This window comes from Pelobates fuscus, chromosome 1, assembly GCF_036172605.1.
Source record: "Pelobates fuscus isolate aPelFus1 chromosome 1, aPelFus1.pri, whole genome shotgun sequence".
Classification (NCBI taxonomy): domain Eukaryota; kingdom Metazoa; phylum Chordata; class Amphibia; order Anura; family Pelobatidae; genus Pelobates; species Pelobates fuscus.
Window position 1 is genome coordinate 38386342 of NC_086317.1, and position 20235 is coordinate 38406576.

A 20235-nucleotide genomic window follows, 5' to 3' on the forward strand; every position below is an offset into this window, starting at 1 on the left:
ACATGAAAGTCATTATCATGGAATCCTCGGCAACGGCAGCTTTTGGCTTTCACCTCCCTAAATGTCTAGTACATTTCAAGCAACTTAAAGGGGAAACCGCATACCTGGAGAAATGTACGGCTGAATGTGCTGCCATGGCTTTGACGTTTTCATTGGACATTGTTCTGCATGTTTATGAACATTTGACCAATGACTCTTCCATGGGGACGAGCTCTGAAAGTTCCAAGTGCTGCTGCCTGTGGCCGAAAATTCTATTCTTGTTTATATGATATTTTTATTTTATTAATGTTTGTCTGTGGTGCTGGTGGGGGTGGTTAGGATTGAAACCGCCAATTGCCGTCTGTGTTCTTAACATTTTGCCCGTTTATGTGACCCCCTCTGATTTCACTGGCAGACGCTGTTGTTTAGATATTAACAAGTGGCCTGTTTTAAGCTACTTCGTCTGACACCTCTTCCAAATGATGGAGTGACATTTAGTGCTGCCTCTGTATCAATTCTCCTTGCTCCTTCTCATTCCATATGTACCCATGCAATAACCTTGATAAAACACCAAACATATGTTATGCCCTAAAACATTTTTTGCTTTCGATGTTTGTGTTCAGTTAGTTTTCTGCAGAGGAAATGTTCTTTCGATGGCGTACTGTTAATTATTGGTATTTCCGTCTCCACACATACCTACACATGGCTTTGTGAAATTGTCATTTATACAGGGACATTTTTATCCAAGTCTTATTTTCTCATTCATTTCCATCACAATGTCTCTGGGAACTGGGGCGCTGTCTTCATAAGCAATTTTTTTCTTCTCGTATGTTTGCATCATTTATTTCATATCAGATTCAGAGTAGACACGGTTAATGTGTGGGAACACGTTAAAACATAGTTGAAATAGATTAATTTCCAGTTCTGCAAGGTGGGTGTGCCGGTTTATATATAAATATATATATATATAATCTTTTCCAGCCTTTTGCCATGCATAAAGAACAGGTTGTGGGTGGGATAATTTTAAAGGAGATTATCTCAATCAAAGAAATCTAGGCCTTTAAAAAGTATATACCGGTATGTAATTTGCTATAGTAGAAGGAAAAAACATATATTTGTTTATTTTGTTGGCATTTTTTTGCCAACTGGGTATACTCTGAATAAATCTGTTTCTGGAATGTCTGTTCTCAGAGTCCTTAGATTCTGGAATGTTACCATCGAGTTATATTGTATGGGCTATTTTCATTACGCATGATGCATACCGTGGAGGCATGCAGTTAATATCGTTTTTGTGACGCATTCATTCATCGAAGGATAGCGAGCAATAGATATAATAATTGTCGGGGAATTTACTTCTTAATTGGTGCAATCCTACTAACAACTAGGAGAGAGAAATGTTTCCAATTTGTAAGGCTTCGCTGTATTTGAGTCCATTCAACGCAACAATGGATTGTATATTTTTAGGGATCTGGATCCCCAGGTATGTCATCTATTATTTCATTCCAAGTCTGCCAGAATGTGGGCGAAATGCCCAGCTGGGTACTTCAGTCCTCCCGACTTTCTAAGCACAGGCCGCATGGTCCGATTGGTCATCGGAGTCAGTGCCTTCTCCATCTTGAGACCTTCATTGTCAAATTTCAGTTTTGTCTGGGAGGACAGATTAGAGATGTATTGCCTTGATGATACTTTCCCGGACTTAGCCTGGTGAACTCTTGGCCTCACTTGGCGCTCACGTTGAGGTGAGCATTGGTAGAAGAGCCGAACTCTGCAGAGCTGTCTCAGATCACGTCCTTTACAGTCGGCGACCAGACTCTGCCCCCCACATTTTATTTAACTTTTTTTTTTTATGCCGGCCCATGTTTTGAAAAGCTGTATTTAAAATCCCAGGCCATTCACAAGAGATGCAATAAAATGTAGAGGAAAACTATATAGTGCCAACATCTGTGAGTGATTAGCACTTGACATAAACAACATAGCTTAACTTTCTTTTTGCAGTGTTTCTGTAAAAACAGAAAATAAGCTCAGTGCAAGTTGAGGGTTTTGCTTATTCTGTTTCGAACACCGGGACAGTGTAATGGGCATGGGCAGCCTTCACCTTCTAATAGTCCATGCAGACATTAGAATCAGGACCTTAAAGGATTATGTATGGGATGTCCTATTTATTTAACATCAGCAACTGTATAGATCCCTTCTGACCTCATCAAATAGTCTTTACTCCATCCCATCCCAATATCAGGGTTATTCTATCACAGTTTTCTGGTTCCAGATGTCTCATGACAGAATAATTCTGTCATGTAGCATTTGCACACCTGGAACTGGGGCAGGTGGGAGCGAAATAAATGGTCTCAGGGGGACCAATTAGCTATGTGTAGCGTTATTTAATTCAGGTAGCATAAGTGTTGCGAGAATCTGGTGTCAGGAATATTACCAGGAAACTGTGTAGTTCTCATTTGTTTGAAAATATTTTGGGGTGAAGGGCATTGAAACTCAAGGTTAACACCCTATCCTTTCTTTTCGCCTAACTGACACAAAGGATCTCTTATATTACCAATGTTAAAGAATGTTAATGAATTTTGCTTTGTGTTAGTAATGAATGTTTCTATGTTTTCAATTCTGTTCCAAGCTCTGTCTCCCTCACTTGACATGGTTTCTTGTGTGAACACCAGTTGAGGATTCCTGTTTAATTCAATGTTCTGTTTGAACACAGGTGGCAGCTCGTACTGGAGAGTCCGGCGTCCGGAGAAGAACACAAGCAATGTCCCGATCGGCCAGCAAGAGGAGGAGCAGGTTCTCTTCACTCTGGGGCCTAGACACATCGTCCAAGAAAAAACAAGGACGGCCCAGCATTAACCAGGTACCAGAACGTCTTTGAGAGCGTCTGCATACGTGTCCTGTGTTCTACCTAAAGAATGGTCTGTGAACATTTTACTCAAAATAAATGAACGTTATTTGTGTATCTCTTTGTGTAGCTCGCTTGATGCACAGCAGTTGTTCTGTGGCCACACATACATTCAATGTTCTTTACTTAAGTGGGATCATTTAAAAAAAACTTTCTAAATATAAATTATTCCTGTGCTGTTCCATGGAGAACAAATACAAGTATCTAGTGCCCCGATGAGGGACACAGTCACTTGTCAGAAAATGACCCACTGAATAAAACATTGAAATATAACTTTACCTTTTGCTGATGCGATACTCCATTTTATTTTAACGTAGTGTTAAAGGGACTCTATAGGCACCCAGACCACTTCATCTTAATGATTGAATCGCGGTGTCTCTCGCGATTTGTTGTAGGCTCATCAGCTGGACTACACAGCCCATTACCTTTTTTTTTTTTTGAAATTCTTTATTTTTGAAGTGCATGTAGATAAAGCAGTTACAAATGCGTTCGTCATGCCCCAAGAGCATAGATTCACGCTTTAACAATGAACAACAAAGTAACAGGACATGGCGTGGCAGTATAATGCACATTTTTTTTTTTTTGATTGCTATATAAACCAATTTTGGATACATGTTGTTGTAAATAATGTAATAAACATGCAAAAAACTTCGTGGTGTGTCGGTTAGTTAAGTAACGTTAATGAAAATGTGGTAGTACTGCTCAATTTTGAACGATAATCAGACAATAAGGTTTCATATACAGTGTGTATGCAGTTATGCACTCTATTAAAAGTAGAGACAAATGTGAAACAAGTTAAACAATATTAACGTCGCTAGATGGGCAAAATTAAAAAACAAGATGGACGTCGCTAGATGGGCAATATTAAAAAACAATATTAACGTCGCTTGGTAGTGCTGTAAATTAAAGTAAACATGCAAGAGAGTAAATCGGTTAAAATTCAGCGCTAAACCACGTTAGGCAATGATTAACTAAGGTAGCATAACCTAGTGGTGCATTAGTAAGCATACGTGGGTCACATATGCAGAAATGAAAGACAATTTATAAAAGAAAAGGACATAAAACTCAAAATACGGTGCATGGCGTTTAAGGCAAGAGCAGCTGCTCAGACCGTTAGGTGGGGAAGTCCAGCCCGGTGCCAGTCCTTTCAAGGTAGCTTAACCGATTCAGTCAGGAGGCAAGGTAGCTGTGTCGCTGGGATTGGTAGCACATAGTGTGGTTAGAGAGAAAACAAACACATTTTAACAGATCAATCTTTCAGCGAGTCATAGGGTACAACGACAGTTCTCAGGCTAGACTGCTATGTCAGGAGGACTGACTACTAACAAGATGGGGCATGTTAGGAGGGGAAAGTTCATCTTACAGTCTGGTGTCATCTGATGCCGGCGCTTAAGTGCCCGTGGAGACTGTTGGGGAGCAGTGGAGATCCGCCTGGTTAACGTCAGCCGGTATTTACAGTTCGTCTATAGACGTTGGTTCCTGGGGTAGAGTCTCTTTCCGGTTGTCGGTGTGTTCAGGTGGTATTAAACTTTGTCCAGGAACTATTACTAACTTGGTGTGGGTATTCTTCTTTCATTCCGGTGTGGTTGCCGGTTCGCCTGGGTGCTCAGGTGTCGTTTGCTGTGTTGGAGGTCAATTGTTGTCCCCTGGGTGCAAACGTTTGCGCTGTAGCAGGATTCCATTGATGGGATGCCTGTGCTGCCCCGTTCTGTCCATTTGTGGTCAGGGAGTCCAGCGGGAGACCCAGTGTCTCTATCAACCCTGCGGCTTCCTTGAGGTCTTTGACTTCCAGTGTGGCATTATCCTTTAGTACCTGTAGTCTGTGCGCCGTTTGCCAGCGGTATGTTATCCTTTGTTGTCGAAGTAGGGCAGTAAATGGTGCCAAGGTTCTTCTCCACGCCAGGGTGTAGCCTGTTAGGTCTGCAAAGAAGGTGAGAGGCATACTTTCAAAGACATAGGGCGTGTGGTTTCTGACAGCTGTCATTATCGCAAGTCTGTCTCTTCCGGACATGAAACGGACCACAAGGTCCCTGGGGGCCCCTTTTGGTGCTTTGGGCGATTTAGGAGTTCGGAAGAAGTCTTCCAGGCCTACCGCTCTGCCTTGTCTCAGGGGCAGTAGCTCTGTAAATAGTCGCCGCAGGAGGTGAGGCAACTCATCGGCCGGTACGTCTTCTTTGATGCCCCTTATTTTCAGGTTATTTTTGCGCCTTGTGTCTTCCATCGTGGCCAGGCGCTGGTCAAATGATTTGTGCTGTTGCTGTAGTTTGTCTATCTCCTGTTGTAGTGAGGAGATTTGTTTAGAGTGTTCCCCGGTGGTTCCTTCCAGGGTGCCCAACCTGCCCGACAGGCCTCTTATGTCTTCGCGGATCTTGGCTGTGTCCGCTAGTATGGTATTCTGGAGGGTCGTTAGCAGTGTTGTGAGGACTTCGGTGGTGACCGGAGGGGAGTCGGGTACCTTGGGAACCGTTTTAGTGTGCTGTGCTGCTGCCATTTCTTCTTCCTCCCCTTCCAGGTAGAAGTCGTCTGATGTATCTGAGAAGTTCTCGTGGTAGGCGGCCATCTTGGGCCTAACCGCGCTGTTAGCTCGGCGCAGGAGGTCGCCAATATTCTGATTCAAACTCGGTTTGTCAGGCTTTAGTTTTTTTGCCTTTCGTCCCATTCTTGTTCTCGGTCAGGGGGCACCTCTGGGGTAGATGTTGGGGGTTTTTGTTACCCAAATGTGGTATAATTTCCTTCTGATGGCCGGGAGCTCTCATGAAGTGCGTCTGCACGGCTCTGTTGCTTGGCTCCGCCCCAGCCCATTACCTTTTTAATGAAGTGGTCTGGGTGCCATGTGCCCCTATTCTGAAAACATTGCTTCCACATCTGCAAGTTAACCTGGCTTAAGTGGCTGTCATACTGCCCACTTTCACATTCTTGGCCACTTGAGGCACTTCTGAGAAATAATGGAGTAATCAAATGGCCTCAGAGAGACCATTTGATTGGCTCAGCATGGTGTTTTGCCGCATATACCCACTAGCCTCCCAGTGCTTTCTCAAGTTTTCCAAATTGGCGAAACGCCAGCACTGCAAGGGAGAAAAGGTAAGTGAACTACCTATTTTTTCCCCTTCCTGCAGGTAGGTGCTGGTCACTTAAGCAGTAACTAGGGCACTACAGCAAAAGGAAAACATTTATATTACTAATGTTTTATTGTTCCTTTAAATAGTTTCCAATTGTATCCGTGATGTGCAATCTAGCCATAGCCAGGGCTCACATTGCGAATTAGGAGAAAGGGAAACGTGGTTTTCCTCATCTTATCTGTATGTGTTCCCTATGCTGACTGCCAGGTGCAATGGGAAAAGTTTGACAGGGAGCCAAGGTGAAGGAGCACAGTTAAATGATAAAGAGGTCTTGAATTTCTACATTTAATTTCAATGTTCAGCTTTCACAAATACATGTTTGTTCGATATAGTGAATAGGTTAACGTTGCATTAAAATTCCTGTGAAGGGACCGTTCTCTTTTAAATTCGATCAGATGTTGTGGAGCACCATTAAAATATGACATTACACATTTTGCTTACCCCTGGACACTCCAATTTGAATGTATGCCTGTGTTTGTCTGTAGAAGCCTTGATCAATGTATATGTCTGATTTTTCTCAACCTACACCTGTGTCGCTTTCTGGATACCTACATAGTGGTATTTGCCATTCTTTGTATATGTGATTAATTGGTATTAGTGTAAATCAGCTGCACCAGAACCTTCACCAATGTAATAACGAACGGTTGCAATTAAAATAGTAAGCCACATTCTTAAATCTGCATGATTTGGATCCCCTAATAAAAGAACCGCTGATTAAATGAAAAAGGTCCACAAATGGTTGGATTTAAATGTCTGGTTAACAATATCACTTATGCAATAATAATGTTGCAACTCTATTATTTATTTTCATAACAAATAATTTTTTAGTTGCCAATTCTTGCCAAGGGAAGAAACATTCTGGGCAGCTTTTGTAAATCACTCAATCCGGTATTGTGAAGCTAAGCACATTCTGTTGTTTGTAGGTGTTTACTGATGGTTCTGAACCTGTCAAGAAATCTTTGGAAGGTATATTTGACGAGACCATGTCAGAGGAAAAGGTAAAGATATCATTTTATCGTCAATTAAACATGTGATAATGTATTTTTTCATGTGTACGCACTTGGTATAGAGGATTTGTAAGATTTTAGGCAAGGGAAAATTTGAAACCATAGAACATTTATGTATTTTGGCTGCTGAATTCTGTAGCAATTGCTGCTGCTCACGAGTTGTGGGAGTTTGAGCTCAGGGCTTAATTTTTGTGTGTTTGCATTAACTAAAAATGTTTCTGTGTATATACTTGTGATCCTGAGTTCCCTCCGTGGTTCAGTGTGCCTCAGATCACAAGCTAGGTTTAAACATGGAACAGGTATGTAAGAAAAGGAAGTTTAAATAACAGAATATCCCCTGGAAAACCACTAGATTCTAATGACAAGTCATTTTTGGTGTGACTTTTCTTTAGCAGACTCGGGAGTAGGACAGACTAGATCAGTGGAAGGCAACATTCGTCACTCCAGATGTTGTGGACTATATCTCCCCTGATGCTTTATGGGTGATGTACTCCATAACATTTGGAGTGCGGAAGGTCGCCTACCTCTGCACTAGACCAATATCTCTCAAACCTGATTAGTAACTTTGATGTTCAGATCGCAATGACCCACCAGCAGCGTTAGATTTAGGGATTTTACCCAGTTATGTTCAAATAGTGATAACACCTGAGCTGTTGGTTGTTCATGAGAGCTGGTAATAACTTTAACAGCAGGAACATCCATTAATTAATTTTATGTGATGTAATAAACTTCCGGCATCTGTATCCCTGATCTGTCCTCATCTTCTCTATTGACAGAAGGAGAAAGAAGTCGTGCTGACCACTGTCCATCCACACAATCCGGACACTGACATGTGGGTACATGATTACCTGGTTCCTTCCTGGGTGGGCTTGCCAAATGATCAGGCTGTTCTTATGGTAATCCATCCAGAGGACACCGCCAAGGATGCGTTGGAAATCATCTGCAGGGTAAAAACGAAAAAAAAAACTTAATATGTTTTTTGGTGTTGGATCTGTATGTGTCTCAGGATTTGTCCACTTTCTTCGAGTTTTTATTGAACGGAGTCTCTCGCTATTTGTTGTAGGCTCATCAGCTGGACTGCACAGCCCATTATCTTCGTCTGAAATTCCTAACTGACAGTCAAAGACCACACTATATCCCCAAGCCTGAAGAGGAGATCTATGAGTTGGTAAATATTGTGAATTTAATTACTTTCATGTCACAATTGCGATTTGGAAAGAGGCATTTCCTATACATCCTCATTCCGGCAAACATTTTACACAGACTTAAGAAAACAAAACAAAAATCCTATTGATGTTAAAGTGAACTCATCTCAGGCAAATGCTTTAACAAAATCTCGAGTTGTGTATTCTTAAATACTATTCCACTTCACTATTTTGCAAGGTCCATAAATAAATAATGTTGACTTCTTTGAATTTACTGCAGACAATTAGAATGTTGCCATTCCCCTTACAGTTTGTTCTGTACGGGATTTAATTTGTAGAATGTCACGTTTGGTTGTTTCCAACATTCTAATTTAGCATTTTAGTCTACACACCTCATGTATTGGTTCTAATATTAATTGCGGTTATCCCTGCCATTTGTGACCATGAGCTTTGCATTCTTTTATTTGCTCACCTGGTGAATCCCGGTGATTGTATTTAGAGCAGGTGCCTTCATTAAGAGTCATTGTGGAGGTTCCTGCTTGCTGAGTAACTCTATAACAAACAGTGGTTCATCGTATAAACAATCCAGCCGTACTCTATTTGTGTTGCAGAAAAGCGTGGCCAGATTTCCGCTCTAGTGTTAGAAGTTATTTTAAAGATGTTTATTATGTAAGTTGTGCATGGACGGGGCTTGTTTATTGATATATTGGAGCGCTTCCTCTAAATTCCTCCAACCTTAACGATAACCAGAAAATAGACTGAATAGATCCCATCTAATACTGCAGCAATAACGACTTCTTGGTCATTATATATTAGTCCGTAGAGAACCATTAAAATATCAAGTTGACATTGATAACCATGTCACTTTTATCGTGTTTTTCTTGATTCCCATTTATCACTATGCTGCTACTGAGAGTAACAATGCAGTAGAATATTGATTATCTGACATTCTAATCACTTGCTGCCTATATTTTCCGCTACTCCCTGTTCTGAGTGGTGGTAATGTTTAATCTGCAATTTGATGGAAAGTCAACATCTAAAGACAGCTGTTTTTTTCAGTTTGGTATTTATTACCAATCAGAAATACACAAGATAACCATCTGCAAAGGTGGATTTCTCAGATTTATGAGCTTATTCATATAAGGGGCCAGAGTCAGCAGATTTTTAGCAACCTATATCAGGTTGATTATCATATCAACAATCCATCACCTTCTGGTCTATTTATTTGTACAATACCGCAATTAAAGGGACACTAGCAAATACATGCAGAGCTTTATAGAACCTGCCATTTCCAGATGTTCTTATTTAATGACTTAGTCATCTGACCATAATCAGGTAGATACCACATCCTCCCAAAACTGAAAGGACATGGACTCGTTGTGCCCGTTCTTTAACATACCTGTGGTTTATAGTGTGATTAAGATTAAATAAGAAAACGACAAACAAACCTGATTAGAAACCTGAGCATCTTCGGTCATGTTCATGCAAGTCGATTGAAACTAGAATCAGACCGGTTATTTAACACGTACATTGACAACAAGACCATTCTAACTGACGGTTTGCTTTTTTTCTTCTCCTTTACAGCTTTATAAAGAAATTGAAATCTGTCCAAAAATCATAAAACACATTCAACTTGAGAAGAGTGAACATTGTATAGAAAACTTTGGTGAGGCTTATCTAGTGTAATCATGTTTTAGATCGCTATTGTGTGATTGTCATGTGTATGTTGTATGTTCTGGGAAAATGTTCTGAACCAAATCCATCTGATAAAGATGTCATAATATTGTTGAATGCTTTGTGTCTATTCTCATGGAGCTCTACAACAGTGAGGGGATCCTGCCCACATACCTGCATTACCTGGCGTGGAACCCACAACAGATTGCTGCAAAGAATAATACCTCAATTTATTTTAAAGTAAATGGTTTTCCCATGAAAAAAATGCCGCTCAGCATACACACACACAAAAAAATATATATTAGAATAATTTAAGGGAAGAAGGCGACAGCCCCTACGTTCCAACAATGGGTGGATAGAGTGGGAGAAATCCACGCCATGGAGACTGACTGCAGACCTCCAGGGCCGGTCTGAAAAGTGCAACCAGACATGGACTCCCTGGCTCATGTACACCTCGGTGACTAGAACAATCCCCCAAGTCCCATACCCAGGCCTTTGCGCCCATCCCCATTACTCTCCCCTCCGCCTCAACCACCCTTGCTCAGTCTTCTTCTTCCTCTTTCTCTCTCGCTCTCCTCTCCGCCCACTCCTCTTTTCTTTCCCCTCCCCTCTGACTCGCACCAGACCGGACAGTCCCACACCCAGACACCGACCGTACCATATAATCTGCGCATTGCCACACACAGACGCCACAGCTAGGGCAGACCTGGTGACGACCAGCGGACGGAACCCCTCACAGATGGGGTGACATACTGCCCACACCCGGGATGCCCTAGACACTACGCGGCCCACAACCTCTCACGTCGCAGCCCGGGCCACGGTATGCATAACCAATGCAGGGACCCACACCCGACCCATCGACCTCCAATCACTGGTGCCACAGAGCCACAAACGCGAGAGAGGGATATATTACAAAAGATACTAGACACCAGCGATGTACGGATTGCTGCACAATATATCTATGATTGTATCTGCCCTTCCTAACCTGAACACCCGCGAGATGCCAAACCGCTATTGTGAAACGTGACCAGGGCTTGTGAAAGTATGCTGTAGACAATGCATGTCCTTAACATAGAACTGACTGCCCTCCCTATATTCCCTTCTGTACCCTCGCTTAAAAATAAACAAACCTGAAAATAAAGATTGTCAAAAAAAAAAAAAAGAAGAAGAATTTAAGAACAACGCCTAACACTCAAAGCACTTGTTCTGGAGTTACACTGCCTGTCCCTACAGGCTTATTTTTATAAAAGTCAGGGTTTTATAAATCTTTGTCTCACCTTTTCAGCTGTCAGTCAGACTGCCGGGGGGGTTTCCTGCCTAGTTTGTTTTGAATTAGAGTTTAAAGTGAAAGTGAGGGGATGTGCTGATCTTGATGATTGCTATTCATGTACTTCTAAAAAGCCATTCATGTACTTCTCAATAAGCTTTAACACCGCACATTGAGAAATGTAAAGCCACAGAAAAATGTCTAGGCCCACACAGAGTTTCTTCAAGGAAGACTTTATTTGGACATTGATGCTGGCAACATTTCGGCTCTGCCACAGATTGGGAAAGGCCCAGTAACAGATCCGAAATGTTGGCAGCTTTAGTGTCCAAACAAAGTTTGCATTGAAGTTTGTGTGTGTGTGTGTATGTGTGTGTGTGTGTGTGTGTGTGTATATATATATATATATATATATATATAAAATCTCTCTATAGCTATAGCTATCTCTATCTCTATCTTTCGGCTATTGTCTACGGCAGGGGGAATTTGAGATCCCAGTCCGAATGGTGCCACAGAGTAGTTTTCTATTACTAAGCATGTGTAGTCTCTTATCTGCTTTATTGAGAAGAGCGTGACTGGATTGTCTGCAAATCTTCTAAATGAGAATCCTCTGACTGGACGATGTCTAGCACAGACAATACATTCTGTGATGGCTAAAAAAGGGGAAGACTTACAGTGCCTGCAAAAACTAGTTCTCAGATCATTTGAAGAGACTCGATTCACCAAAACAAACTTTAGTTTAATGAAGCCGTTTTTGTGTGTAAATCATGCCCCTGTAGTCTTACTGCCAAATTCTCTGCCATTTAGGAGCTAAATCACTTTTGTTTATCTTTATGCGGCCCTATCCACACCTCCCATGGCTAGGGCTGCATAAACCTTGGTTTAATCAGATATTAACTTGCTATAGAAGTTTTTTTAAAAAAAAAATATTTTATTTATCTCCTGCTCTATAAATGTAACTTTAATCATATACATGAGGCTCCTGCAAGGTCAAGCTATTAACAGAGCACAAGCTATGAAATTCTAAATTAAACAGACTGTGCAATAAAGGAAACATTAGGTGACTCTTTACAGGAATTGTTTAGGAAGGCTGTGCAAGTCACTTGTAGAGAGGTGTATAGGGCTGCATGAACAAAGTGATTTAACTCCTAAATGTCAGGTAACTAAGCAGTGTAGGGGCAAATCTATAAATCAAAATGGATTCACTAGGCTAAAGTTCTTGTGACTATGTCTCTTTAAGATAGCCGCTTTATTAATCCCTCCCCTAAACCCGAAAACTGTGCAAAATTATTACTTTTTATACTAACCCATGTTTGTTACGGGATTGGTACAAGTTACTAACTGGTTGAAGGGGGAAAAAAAATGATGAAGTGTTCCTTGAGGAACTGAATAAGTTACTTTCATTGATATCCTGTGAGACACCATCGCCATCTAGTGGAAAATGTGCTCTTTGCAGTTCTAAGTGTTAGATTTGCTTGTTAAAAATCCCTCACTCCAGGTTTTAGTTTTTTTGTTTTAATCTGTCTGTCATTTATACAAAAAGGGTCTTCTAGAATCGAGAAAAATATTTCAATTCAGCATCATTGGCAAAAGAGATGTGTTGCAATGAATGCATTTTGGAATCTTGAATCAGTAACATACATATAACTGGTAATTGTTTGGCTAAATGGAACAGACTTTGCTGGTCCGCAAATATAGGACGAATCTGCTTTTCTCTGGGCCATGTGCATATCGACTGTGTGACTGTGTGTGTGTTCAAGTTTATAAAAAATCTTATTTTTTTCAAGTGAAATAAATGTGCTTACAATAACGTAATATATTATTATGGTCATAGTACATAAAACAAGTAAAGAAAACACATTGCAGTGCATAACTAGTAAAAATAAATGATTTGTGTGGAAACCTCCATTTTTAATTGGCATTGCTACAGCCTGATTTTACTTGGAATAAAATACCATATAATAATATAAATATAATATAAAATATAAAATGTTTTCTAAATTTTCTTTTTACCTGAGCGAACAGAGACTGACATAGTCTGTAGGTACTGATTAGCGAGTTGAACTGTTTGGGTAAAACTAGTGAGTCCTGCTTTTTTATATTGGTATTTATATAGAAATATTTTGCTTCTAAATGTAGGAAATGCTAACTTTAGCTAGTTTGTCTTGGCACAGTCTGGTCCATGCCTGCTTAGTCAGAGTCAGCTAGAAGCATAGTGAGAAGTAGAGGAGGAACATGTTGGATGAAGGTTAGTTTGCCTGGTCCATGCCTGCTTAGTTAGTTAGAAGCATAGTGAGAAGTAGAGGAGGAACATGTTGGATGAAGGTTAGTTTGCCTGGTCCATGCCTGCTTAGTTAGTTAGAAGCATAGTGAGAAGTAGAGAAGGCACATGTTGGATGAAGGTTAGTTTGCCTGGTCCATGCCTGCTTAGTTAGTTAGAAGCATAGTGAGAAGTAGAGAAGGCACATGTTGGATGAAGAATAGTTTGCCTGGCCCAGGCCTGCTCAGTCAGAAGCATAGTGAGGATGCCCATGTGGGATCAAGGCTATTTTTTTTTTGGCACATTCTGGTCTAGTCCTGCTCAGTCAGTTAGAAGCATAGTGAGAGGTAGAGTATGTACATGTTGGATGAGGTTTAGTTTGTCTGGTCCAGGCCTGCTCAGTCAGCTGGAAGCATAGTGAGAAGTATAGGAGGCACACCAGTAAAAGTTAGTATGTCTTGGCAAAGTATAGTCGAGGCTTGATCAGCCATTTGGAAGCATAGTGAGAAGTTCAAGAGACAAACATTAGGTCAGGGTTAGTATGTCTTAGAACAGTATGGTCAAAGCCTGCGTAGCCAATTAGAAGCATAGTGAGCTTTACAGGAGCTACACACTAGATGATAGTTGGAATGCATGAAAGAGCCATCACTGACCACCTGCTCAGCCTCTGTGAAACCACAGCTGACATGTAAGTGTTGATTCATAGATTACAGAGTGACTTCATGTTGTTTCTTACACGTACCCTGTGATCTAAACAGGCGCAATAGGATTGAGACTTGCTTTGCTGTGTGAACATGAGTAGTAGTGTTAAAGGGGAACTATCACTTCTCACAACTGTTCATTTTCACTTAGATTTTAATATAAGAAAACGGAGCATCTCAAAAAGGGGCATACACCTTGTAAATTCGTTTTTTAATGTTTTTTTTCAATAGTGTAATTCCAGAGAAATGACCTTTCTCCTTTAATACTTTCCATACAGTAAAAGCGTTCTAAAAACAAAAACATTTGGACGTGACATACAGTTCACTCCCCCAAACATTGCACTGAAGTTGTTTGTTTTCCCGGATGAACAGAGGGGTATACATTTCTTCTTTGGGATCTATTAGAATTAAACCTATGATTATGTGCTAAACTTGAATTTCTTTATCTGTACGGGGTCTTTTGCGTTCTTAGTTTTGCTGAAAAAAGAAATCCTTGTTCTTACGGTGTTGGGTATTGTTTTGTCCATTATTTTGTGCGTTCTGCAAAGTGTATGTCTAATTGCCGGAACACATTTTCCTGTTCAGCATTGTGTGATGCATCCTTTGTCAGTACATAAATCAACATCCTCAGCGATGAAAGGATCATTCATTCTTTGCACAATTGACAACAAACTCTTCGACTTTATCATTTGTTGACATTTTTATTGATGTGCAATAGTTTACAACTTGACACGCTCTGCAGTCTGCTTCGTGACTTTCGGGGACCTTGGTTTATGTTTATTCCATTTGTCTCCCTTATTTCCTATTTTTCAGACTCGCTAATATTTTATCTCGTTTTGCCCAACCCCATTCCCTCTCTTTCTCTTAATCCCCACCCTTCTAAAAAAAAAAAAAAAAGGAAAACCGGACTGCTTGCACTTCATTCCTATCTGACAAGAAGTCCTAATCCTCTGTCATTCTAGAAATCTTGTAATGTTTTATTTTTGCACAGATCTCTTTCCTCGTTGTCCTATTTGGTCTTTAAAAATCTGTGACAGGATAACAGGAGCAATTGTATCCTTATACCTTTTGTCTTAAACAGGTCAGGCCTTCTTTTGACAGGGTACCTTCAATGAATGCCTTCGTTTTCGAGTTAAATGCTCTCTTAGTACCCAGGCTGGAAAATAATCGGATATGGAACCCTTTAAGGGGTGCAGGCTTCTTTAATCCTGATACCCCAAAGTTTGGAAATTCACCCTGCTTCTTTTTTGCCAGTTGAAAAGGGCTTTGCGCCTTTTAGGTAGTCTGTTATGGTTATTTTGTGAAACTGTGTTATAGATTGTGTATGATAGATGCTTAGTTTGCCCTGGTTTTAACCATATTGACTGGATTTTGTTTTAGGATTTTCCCTCTCTTCAGTTGAAGAAGACGGCAGACCGCACCTTTATATCAACAGCGTGAGGGAATCGGGCTTGGCATTTAAGAAAGGTATGTACCATTCGCTAAGAGTTCTAGAACTTAATCCTGGTCCATTCATCCACCCGTGGTTTATTTCCTCACACATTCTGTCAGGAGTAATTTTAATGTAAATGTATTTTTGGATAAAGTTTTAAAATGATTTTTCTAATCTAAAAGATAAAAAAGTCACATAAAAATGTATTCAATATGTAAAAAAAACTAAAAAAACAAAACAATATTTTTCAAAATATAAACATTTTAAATGTTTATCCAAAATATTAGATCACTTGAAAAACTTGTATGAAAATATATTTATTGAGGCATTTAGCGGAGTTTGGATTCTTAATTTTTTTTCTTTTCTTTTGCAAGTGATTTAAACTTATCTTAGAATTTGCTTAAATGAAACAACTGATATGTGTTCCTATATTCATAGATCTCTCTCAGCGCTTACAATGTCAGAATGTCATTTAATCTTCCCAGAATTTAATGTGATTCGTGGCTGGGTTTTAGCCAGCAGTCAAGTTATAAACATTGCAGTTTATTCAATAAATCTGGAGTTGAGAGAATTATTATTGGGGAAACTACACATTTCAGCCCACATTAGCCAAACTGAAAACCTTCTTTGCTGTTTTTGTTTTTTTTCAGCATGACAAGTTGTGTCCTAAAATTTTCATTTCCCTCATCAAGTATCTGGTCACTGTTTATAACAACTTTTTCAAAACAATGAAGCATGGATATGTAATAACATTAAGTTAGACACTACTTAAGCAACAATTACAAAATACTAAAGAAAAGCACTTTTTTTCTCTCGCTCTTTTTTTATTTTTTTATTATTTCATCTGGCTTTGAAGATACTCCACTTCATATATTCTTAACTCTAACACGATATTATTATTTTTTATATAACAATGTTACCATCTTTACCTGCAGTTTATCACTGTTATTTTCTCTACTTGCAATGTTTCATTGTGATGTTTAATGAATGTATTCTACCAATATTTAACATTTATTAAAGGAACACTATAGGGACGGCAAAACACTGCACTGCGCTAATCAGCATTTCTTCATAAAGACGCATTAAATCAATGTATCTCTATGGGGAATGTTCAGTGTCTACATTCAGAGCGTGGAGACGCTGAATGTAGGTGCTGCACACTGTGCGACACTTGGATAGGAAGCACATTGAGTGGCAGTCTGAGTGACTGTCACTAGAAGTGTTACTAGCCGGCAATGTAAACACTGCCTTTTCTCTGAAAATGCCTCTTTTACGTTTGAAAAGCCTTGAGGGACTGGCTATATTCACCAGAACTACATTAAGCTGTAGCTGTAGTTTAATACTTTGGGAGAGAGAAATTTTTGTGACAAACTTTTTAATTGTATACAACACGTGTTTTGCTTACACCCTCTTTTTCTCCAGACCGTGCTCCTTTCTAGCAATAAATATTTTCACCTGTTTTCCTAATTCTTGCCCAGGGTCTTCTATTTAAAAAAAAAAAAAAAAAAAAAGAAGACTATTAAGTTTTCCACTTCGCATTACCCACCCACTCAGCACTACCCAAGGGGTCAGTGCTCTCTCTAAAGGCAACAGACCCACCTGGAAATGTGGCAGGTTCCCCAGATTACTGGCAGGTCAGCCTCGCTGCCTGACAATCATCTAAGGGGCAGATACTGAGGGCTGATCCTACAAGGAGCACTGGTTCGCTGCTCTCTGCAGGGCGTTAGTGCCCTGAACATAGTGTGAATGCATCTAATAATTTGCTCACCCTTTGCCTGCTGGAGACACTTCCCTGGTGTCCCCAAAGGTGGGAAATCAGGGAATTAAGTTGGGATGGCAGGACATGACCTGCAAATTGGGAGAAATAGTCTCCTCTTAATTTATCGCATGTTTGTCCAGATGCTTGAAATCTCACTCCATTATCTCCCTTCACATGTTACCAGTGGCTGCAATTATCTCTCTAGCCATCACCTCCAAATTCCACCTGCCATCTTTCGTCTCAATTACTAATTTTAACCCTTAAATTGGAAGATAAGTACTTTGTAGAAAAGAGCATCAATGGCTAGATGTCGGCTCTTTGGCAAGGCCATCTTTGTCTTTTATTTGGTATGTATATAGTGTGCTGTCTTTTTCCACCATTGTGCACCACTGCTTAAATGGACTTGTTTCCTGATTGGTTGTTTTGTGGACTGTGTAGAAGTACCATTGGTAAACTCACCAAGTTTAAGGGGTTGGCAAGTAAATCGGATTAATAGAGGAATGAATTGAGCATGGGATTTTTTCATTATTATTTAGGACGTAATAGTTTACCTTTGTGACTAGTTTTGTAGTAACAAGTAAAACTGCTTGCCATTTCCAGGTCTGAAAGCTGGAGATGAAATATTGGAGATAAACAATGCCAAGGCCCGCGATCTCAATTCAGCGCTGTTAAAGCATTTGCTTTCTAAGCCGCTACTGTGCCTTACAGTCCGTACCTGCCCTGCAGCGGAAGAGAACGCCGGTGTGTTTGAGGCATTGCCACGGCGATCAGATGGTGATTGCAGCGACTATACGCTTGTCAGCACTCCACGAGGTAAGGTGATTCTAGCTATAAAAGTTATTAACAAACTTCTAGCAGTATTTAAACTGGCAAATCGACCACTAGCCAAAGAAATGGTCTGAAAAACAACACAATAAGTGGATGTCTGCATCAAATGTTTACTTGTTCATTGTGCCGGTGAAATAGCCAAGATATGTATAAATTACTATAAATAGTTGCCTAAAAGTGGTCTCTAACTCTTTATACATGGCAGTAATGGTAGTAAAAGTCATGGTGGATAGCGCAGTTGTTTGCCGTATTCTGAATGGCGTTAGATTGGCCACGACACAGGCTTCCCGTTAGAGCAGAGTGTATAGTGATGCTCCTTTTTAAAGAATTTTTTCAGAGAAGCACGATGATGGTAGTCCTGAAAACGTCTCTTTAAAAATAAATTTAACAAGTCTTGCATTATGCATTACCATGGCAACACCGATGTTAAATGACAAGAAGCTTTGTTGAGATTTCACATTTAATTTTTACTAAATAAAATCAACTGTAATAAAGAAGTAAGTAATAAAAAGTAATTTTCAGGTCTTGAGGTTAACCCATTCACTGGTAAAGTAATAGGTGGTTGAGGATAGTGGTGGGGAAAGTGATATGATGAGATTTTTCTTTTTCTCAGAATGGCCATGTTTTGTCTGCAGATTACCTGGTGTGCAGCCTTGACAACTTGTGTATTTATTTTTAAAAGGGCTCCCCGTGTAACTTTGTAATTCTATGATATTACACACTCTATGGGATTTCTCCTTTATATAGTACCGTACGAAATCTTACTATTTACAGTATTGTCTGTGCTTTTATGAAAGATAGAATATAAGACATATTTAGATCATTTTGATGAGCAGTAAATCCATGGTCTCCAAGAAGATCCATTAAAGGGAAAGTCTTGGTTCCCTTTTTTTGAGACATTTACTAAAGACCTAAAGCACATCCATGATTCTCCTATGCTTGGTCTTCAGAGTCCTTCATGAATGGAGCAAAGCTTTAGTGAGATCATACATGCCTAGCTTGTTTCCAATTAATAATACAGTGAGGGAAAAGAGTATTTGATCCCCTGCTGATTTTGTACATTTTATAAATTGATTTGCATGTCAATCAGCAAGGTTTCTGGCTCCCAGGTGTCTTTTATACAGGTAACGAGCTGAGATTAGGAGCGCTCTATTAAAGGGAGTGCTCCTAATCTCAGCTCGTTACCTGTATCAAAGACAGAAGCAATCAATCAGATTCCAAACTATCCACCATGGCCAAGACCAAAGAGCTGTCCAAGGATGTCCGGGACAACATTGTAGACCTACACAAGGCTGGAGGGCTACAAGACCATTGCCAAGCAGCTTGATGAGAAGGAGACAACAGTTGGTGCGATAATTCGCAAATGGAAGAAACACAAAATAACTGTCAGTCTTCCTCGGTCTGTAGCTCCATGCAAGATCTCACCTCGTGGAGTTTCAATGATCATGAGAACGGTGAGGAATCAGCCCAGAACTACACAGGAGGATCTTGTTAATGATCTCAAGGCAGCTGGGACCATAATCGCCAAGAAAACAATTGTTAACACACTACACCGTGAAGGACTGAAATCCTGCAGCGCCCGCAAGGTCCCCCTGCTCAAGAAAGCATATGTACAGGCCTGTCTGAAGTTTGCCAATGAACATCTGAATGATTCAGAGGAGAACTAGGTGAAAGTGTTGTGGTCAGATGAGACCAAAATCGAGCTTTTGGCATCAGCTTGCCATGTTTGGAGGAGGAGGAATGCTGCCTATGACCTCAAGAAAACAATCCCCACCGTCAAACATGGTGGTGGAAACATTATGCTTTGGGGGTGTTTGGGGGGACAGGACAACTGCACCACGTCAAAGGGATGATGGACGTGGCCATGTACCGTCAAATCTTGGGTGAGAACCTCCTTCCCTCAGCCAGGGCATTGAAAATGGGTTGTGGATGGGTATTCCAGCATGACAATGACTCAAAATATATAGCCAAGACAACAAAGGAGTAGCTCAAGAAGAAGCACATTAAGGTCCTGGAGTGGCCTAACATGTCTCCAGACCTTAAACCCATAGACAATCTGTGGAGAGATCTGAAGGTTCGAGTTGCCAAACGTCAGCCTCGAAAACCTTAATGACTTGGAGAGGATCTGCAAAGAGGAGTGGGACAAAATCCCTCCTGAGATGTGTGCA

The 20235-nt window shown here is 40.4% G+C and overlaps 1 protein-coding gene across 6 annotated transcripts in view; it reads left to right on the plus strand.

Annotated features, from left to right (window-relative positions):
* Positions 1–20235, plus strand: part of TIAM1 (TIAM Rac1 associated GEF 1) — a 277233-nt gene that overhangs the window by 213769 nt on the left and 43229 nt on the right. For 5 of the 6 annotated variants that reach the window (XM_063447935.1, XM_063447957.1, XM_063447946.1 and 2 more), the window contains 7 exons: positions 2687–2833; positions 6921–6995; positions 7781–7951; positions 8068–8172; positions 9734–9815; positions 15429–15515; positions 17840–18052. In XM_063447935.1, coding sequence (XP_063304005.1) covers positions 2687–2833; positions 6921–6995; positions 7781–7951; positions 8068–8172; positions 9734–9815; positions 15429–15515; positions 17840–18052 — 880 coding nt within the window. The remainder of the gene's footprint in view (positions 1–2686; positions 2834–6920; positions 6996–7780; positions 7952–8067; positions 8173–9733; positions 9816–15428; positions 15516–17839; positions 18053–20235) is intronic. The other variant, XM_063447986.1, reaches the window with a different exon arrangement.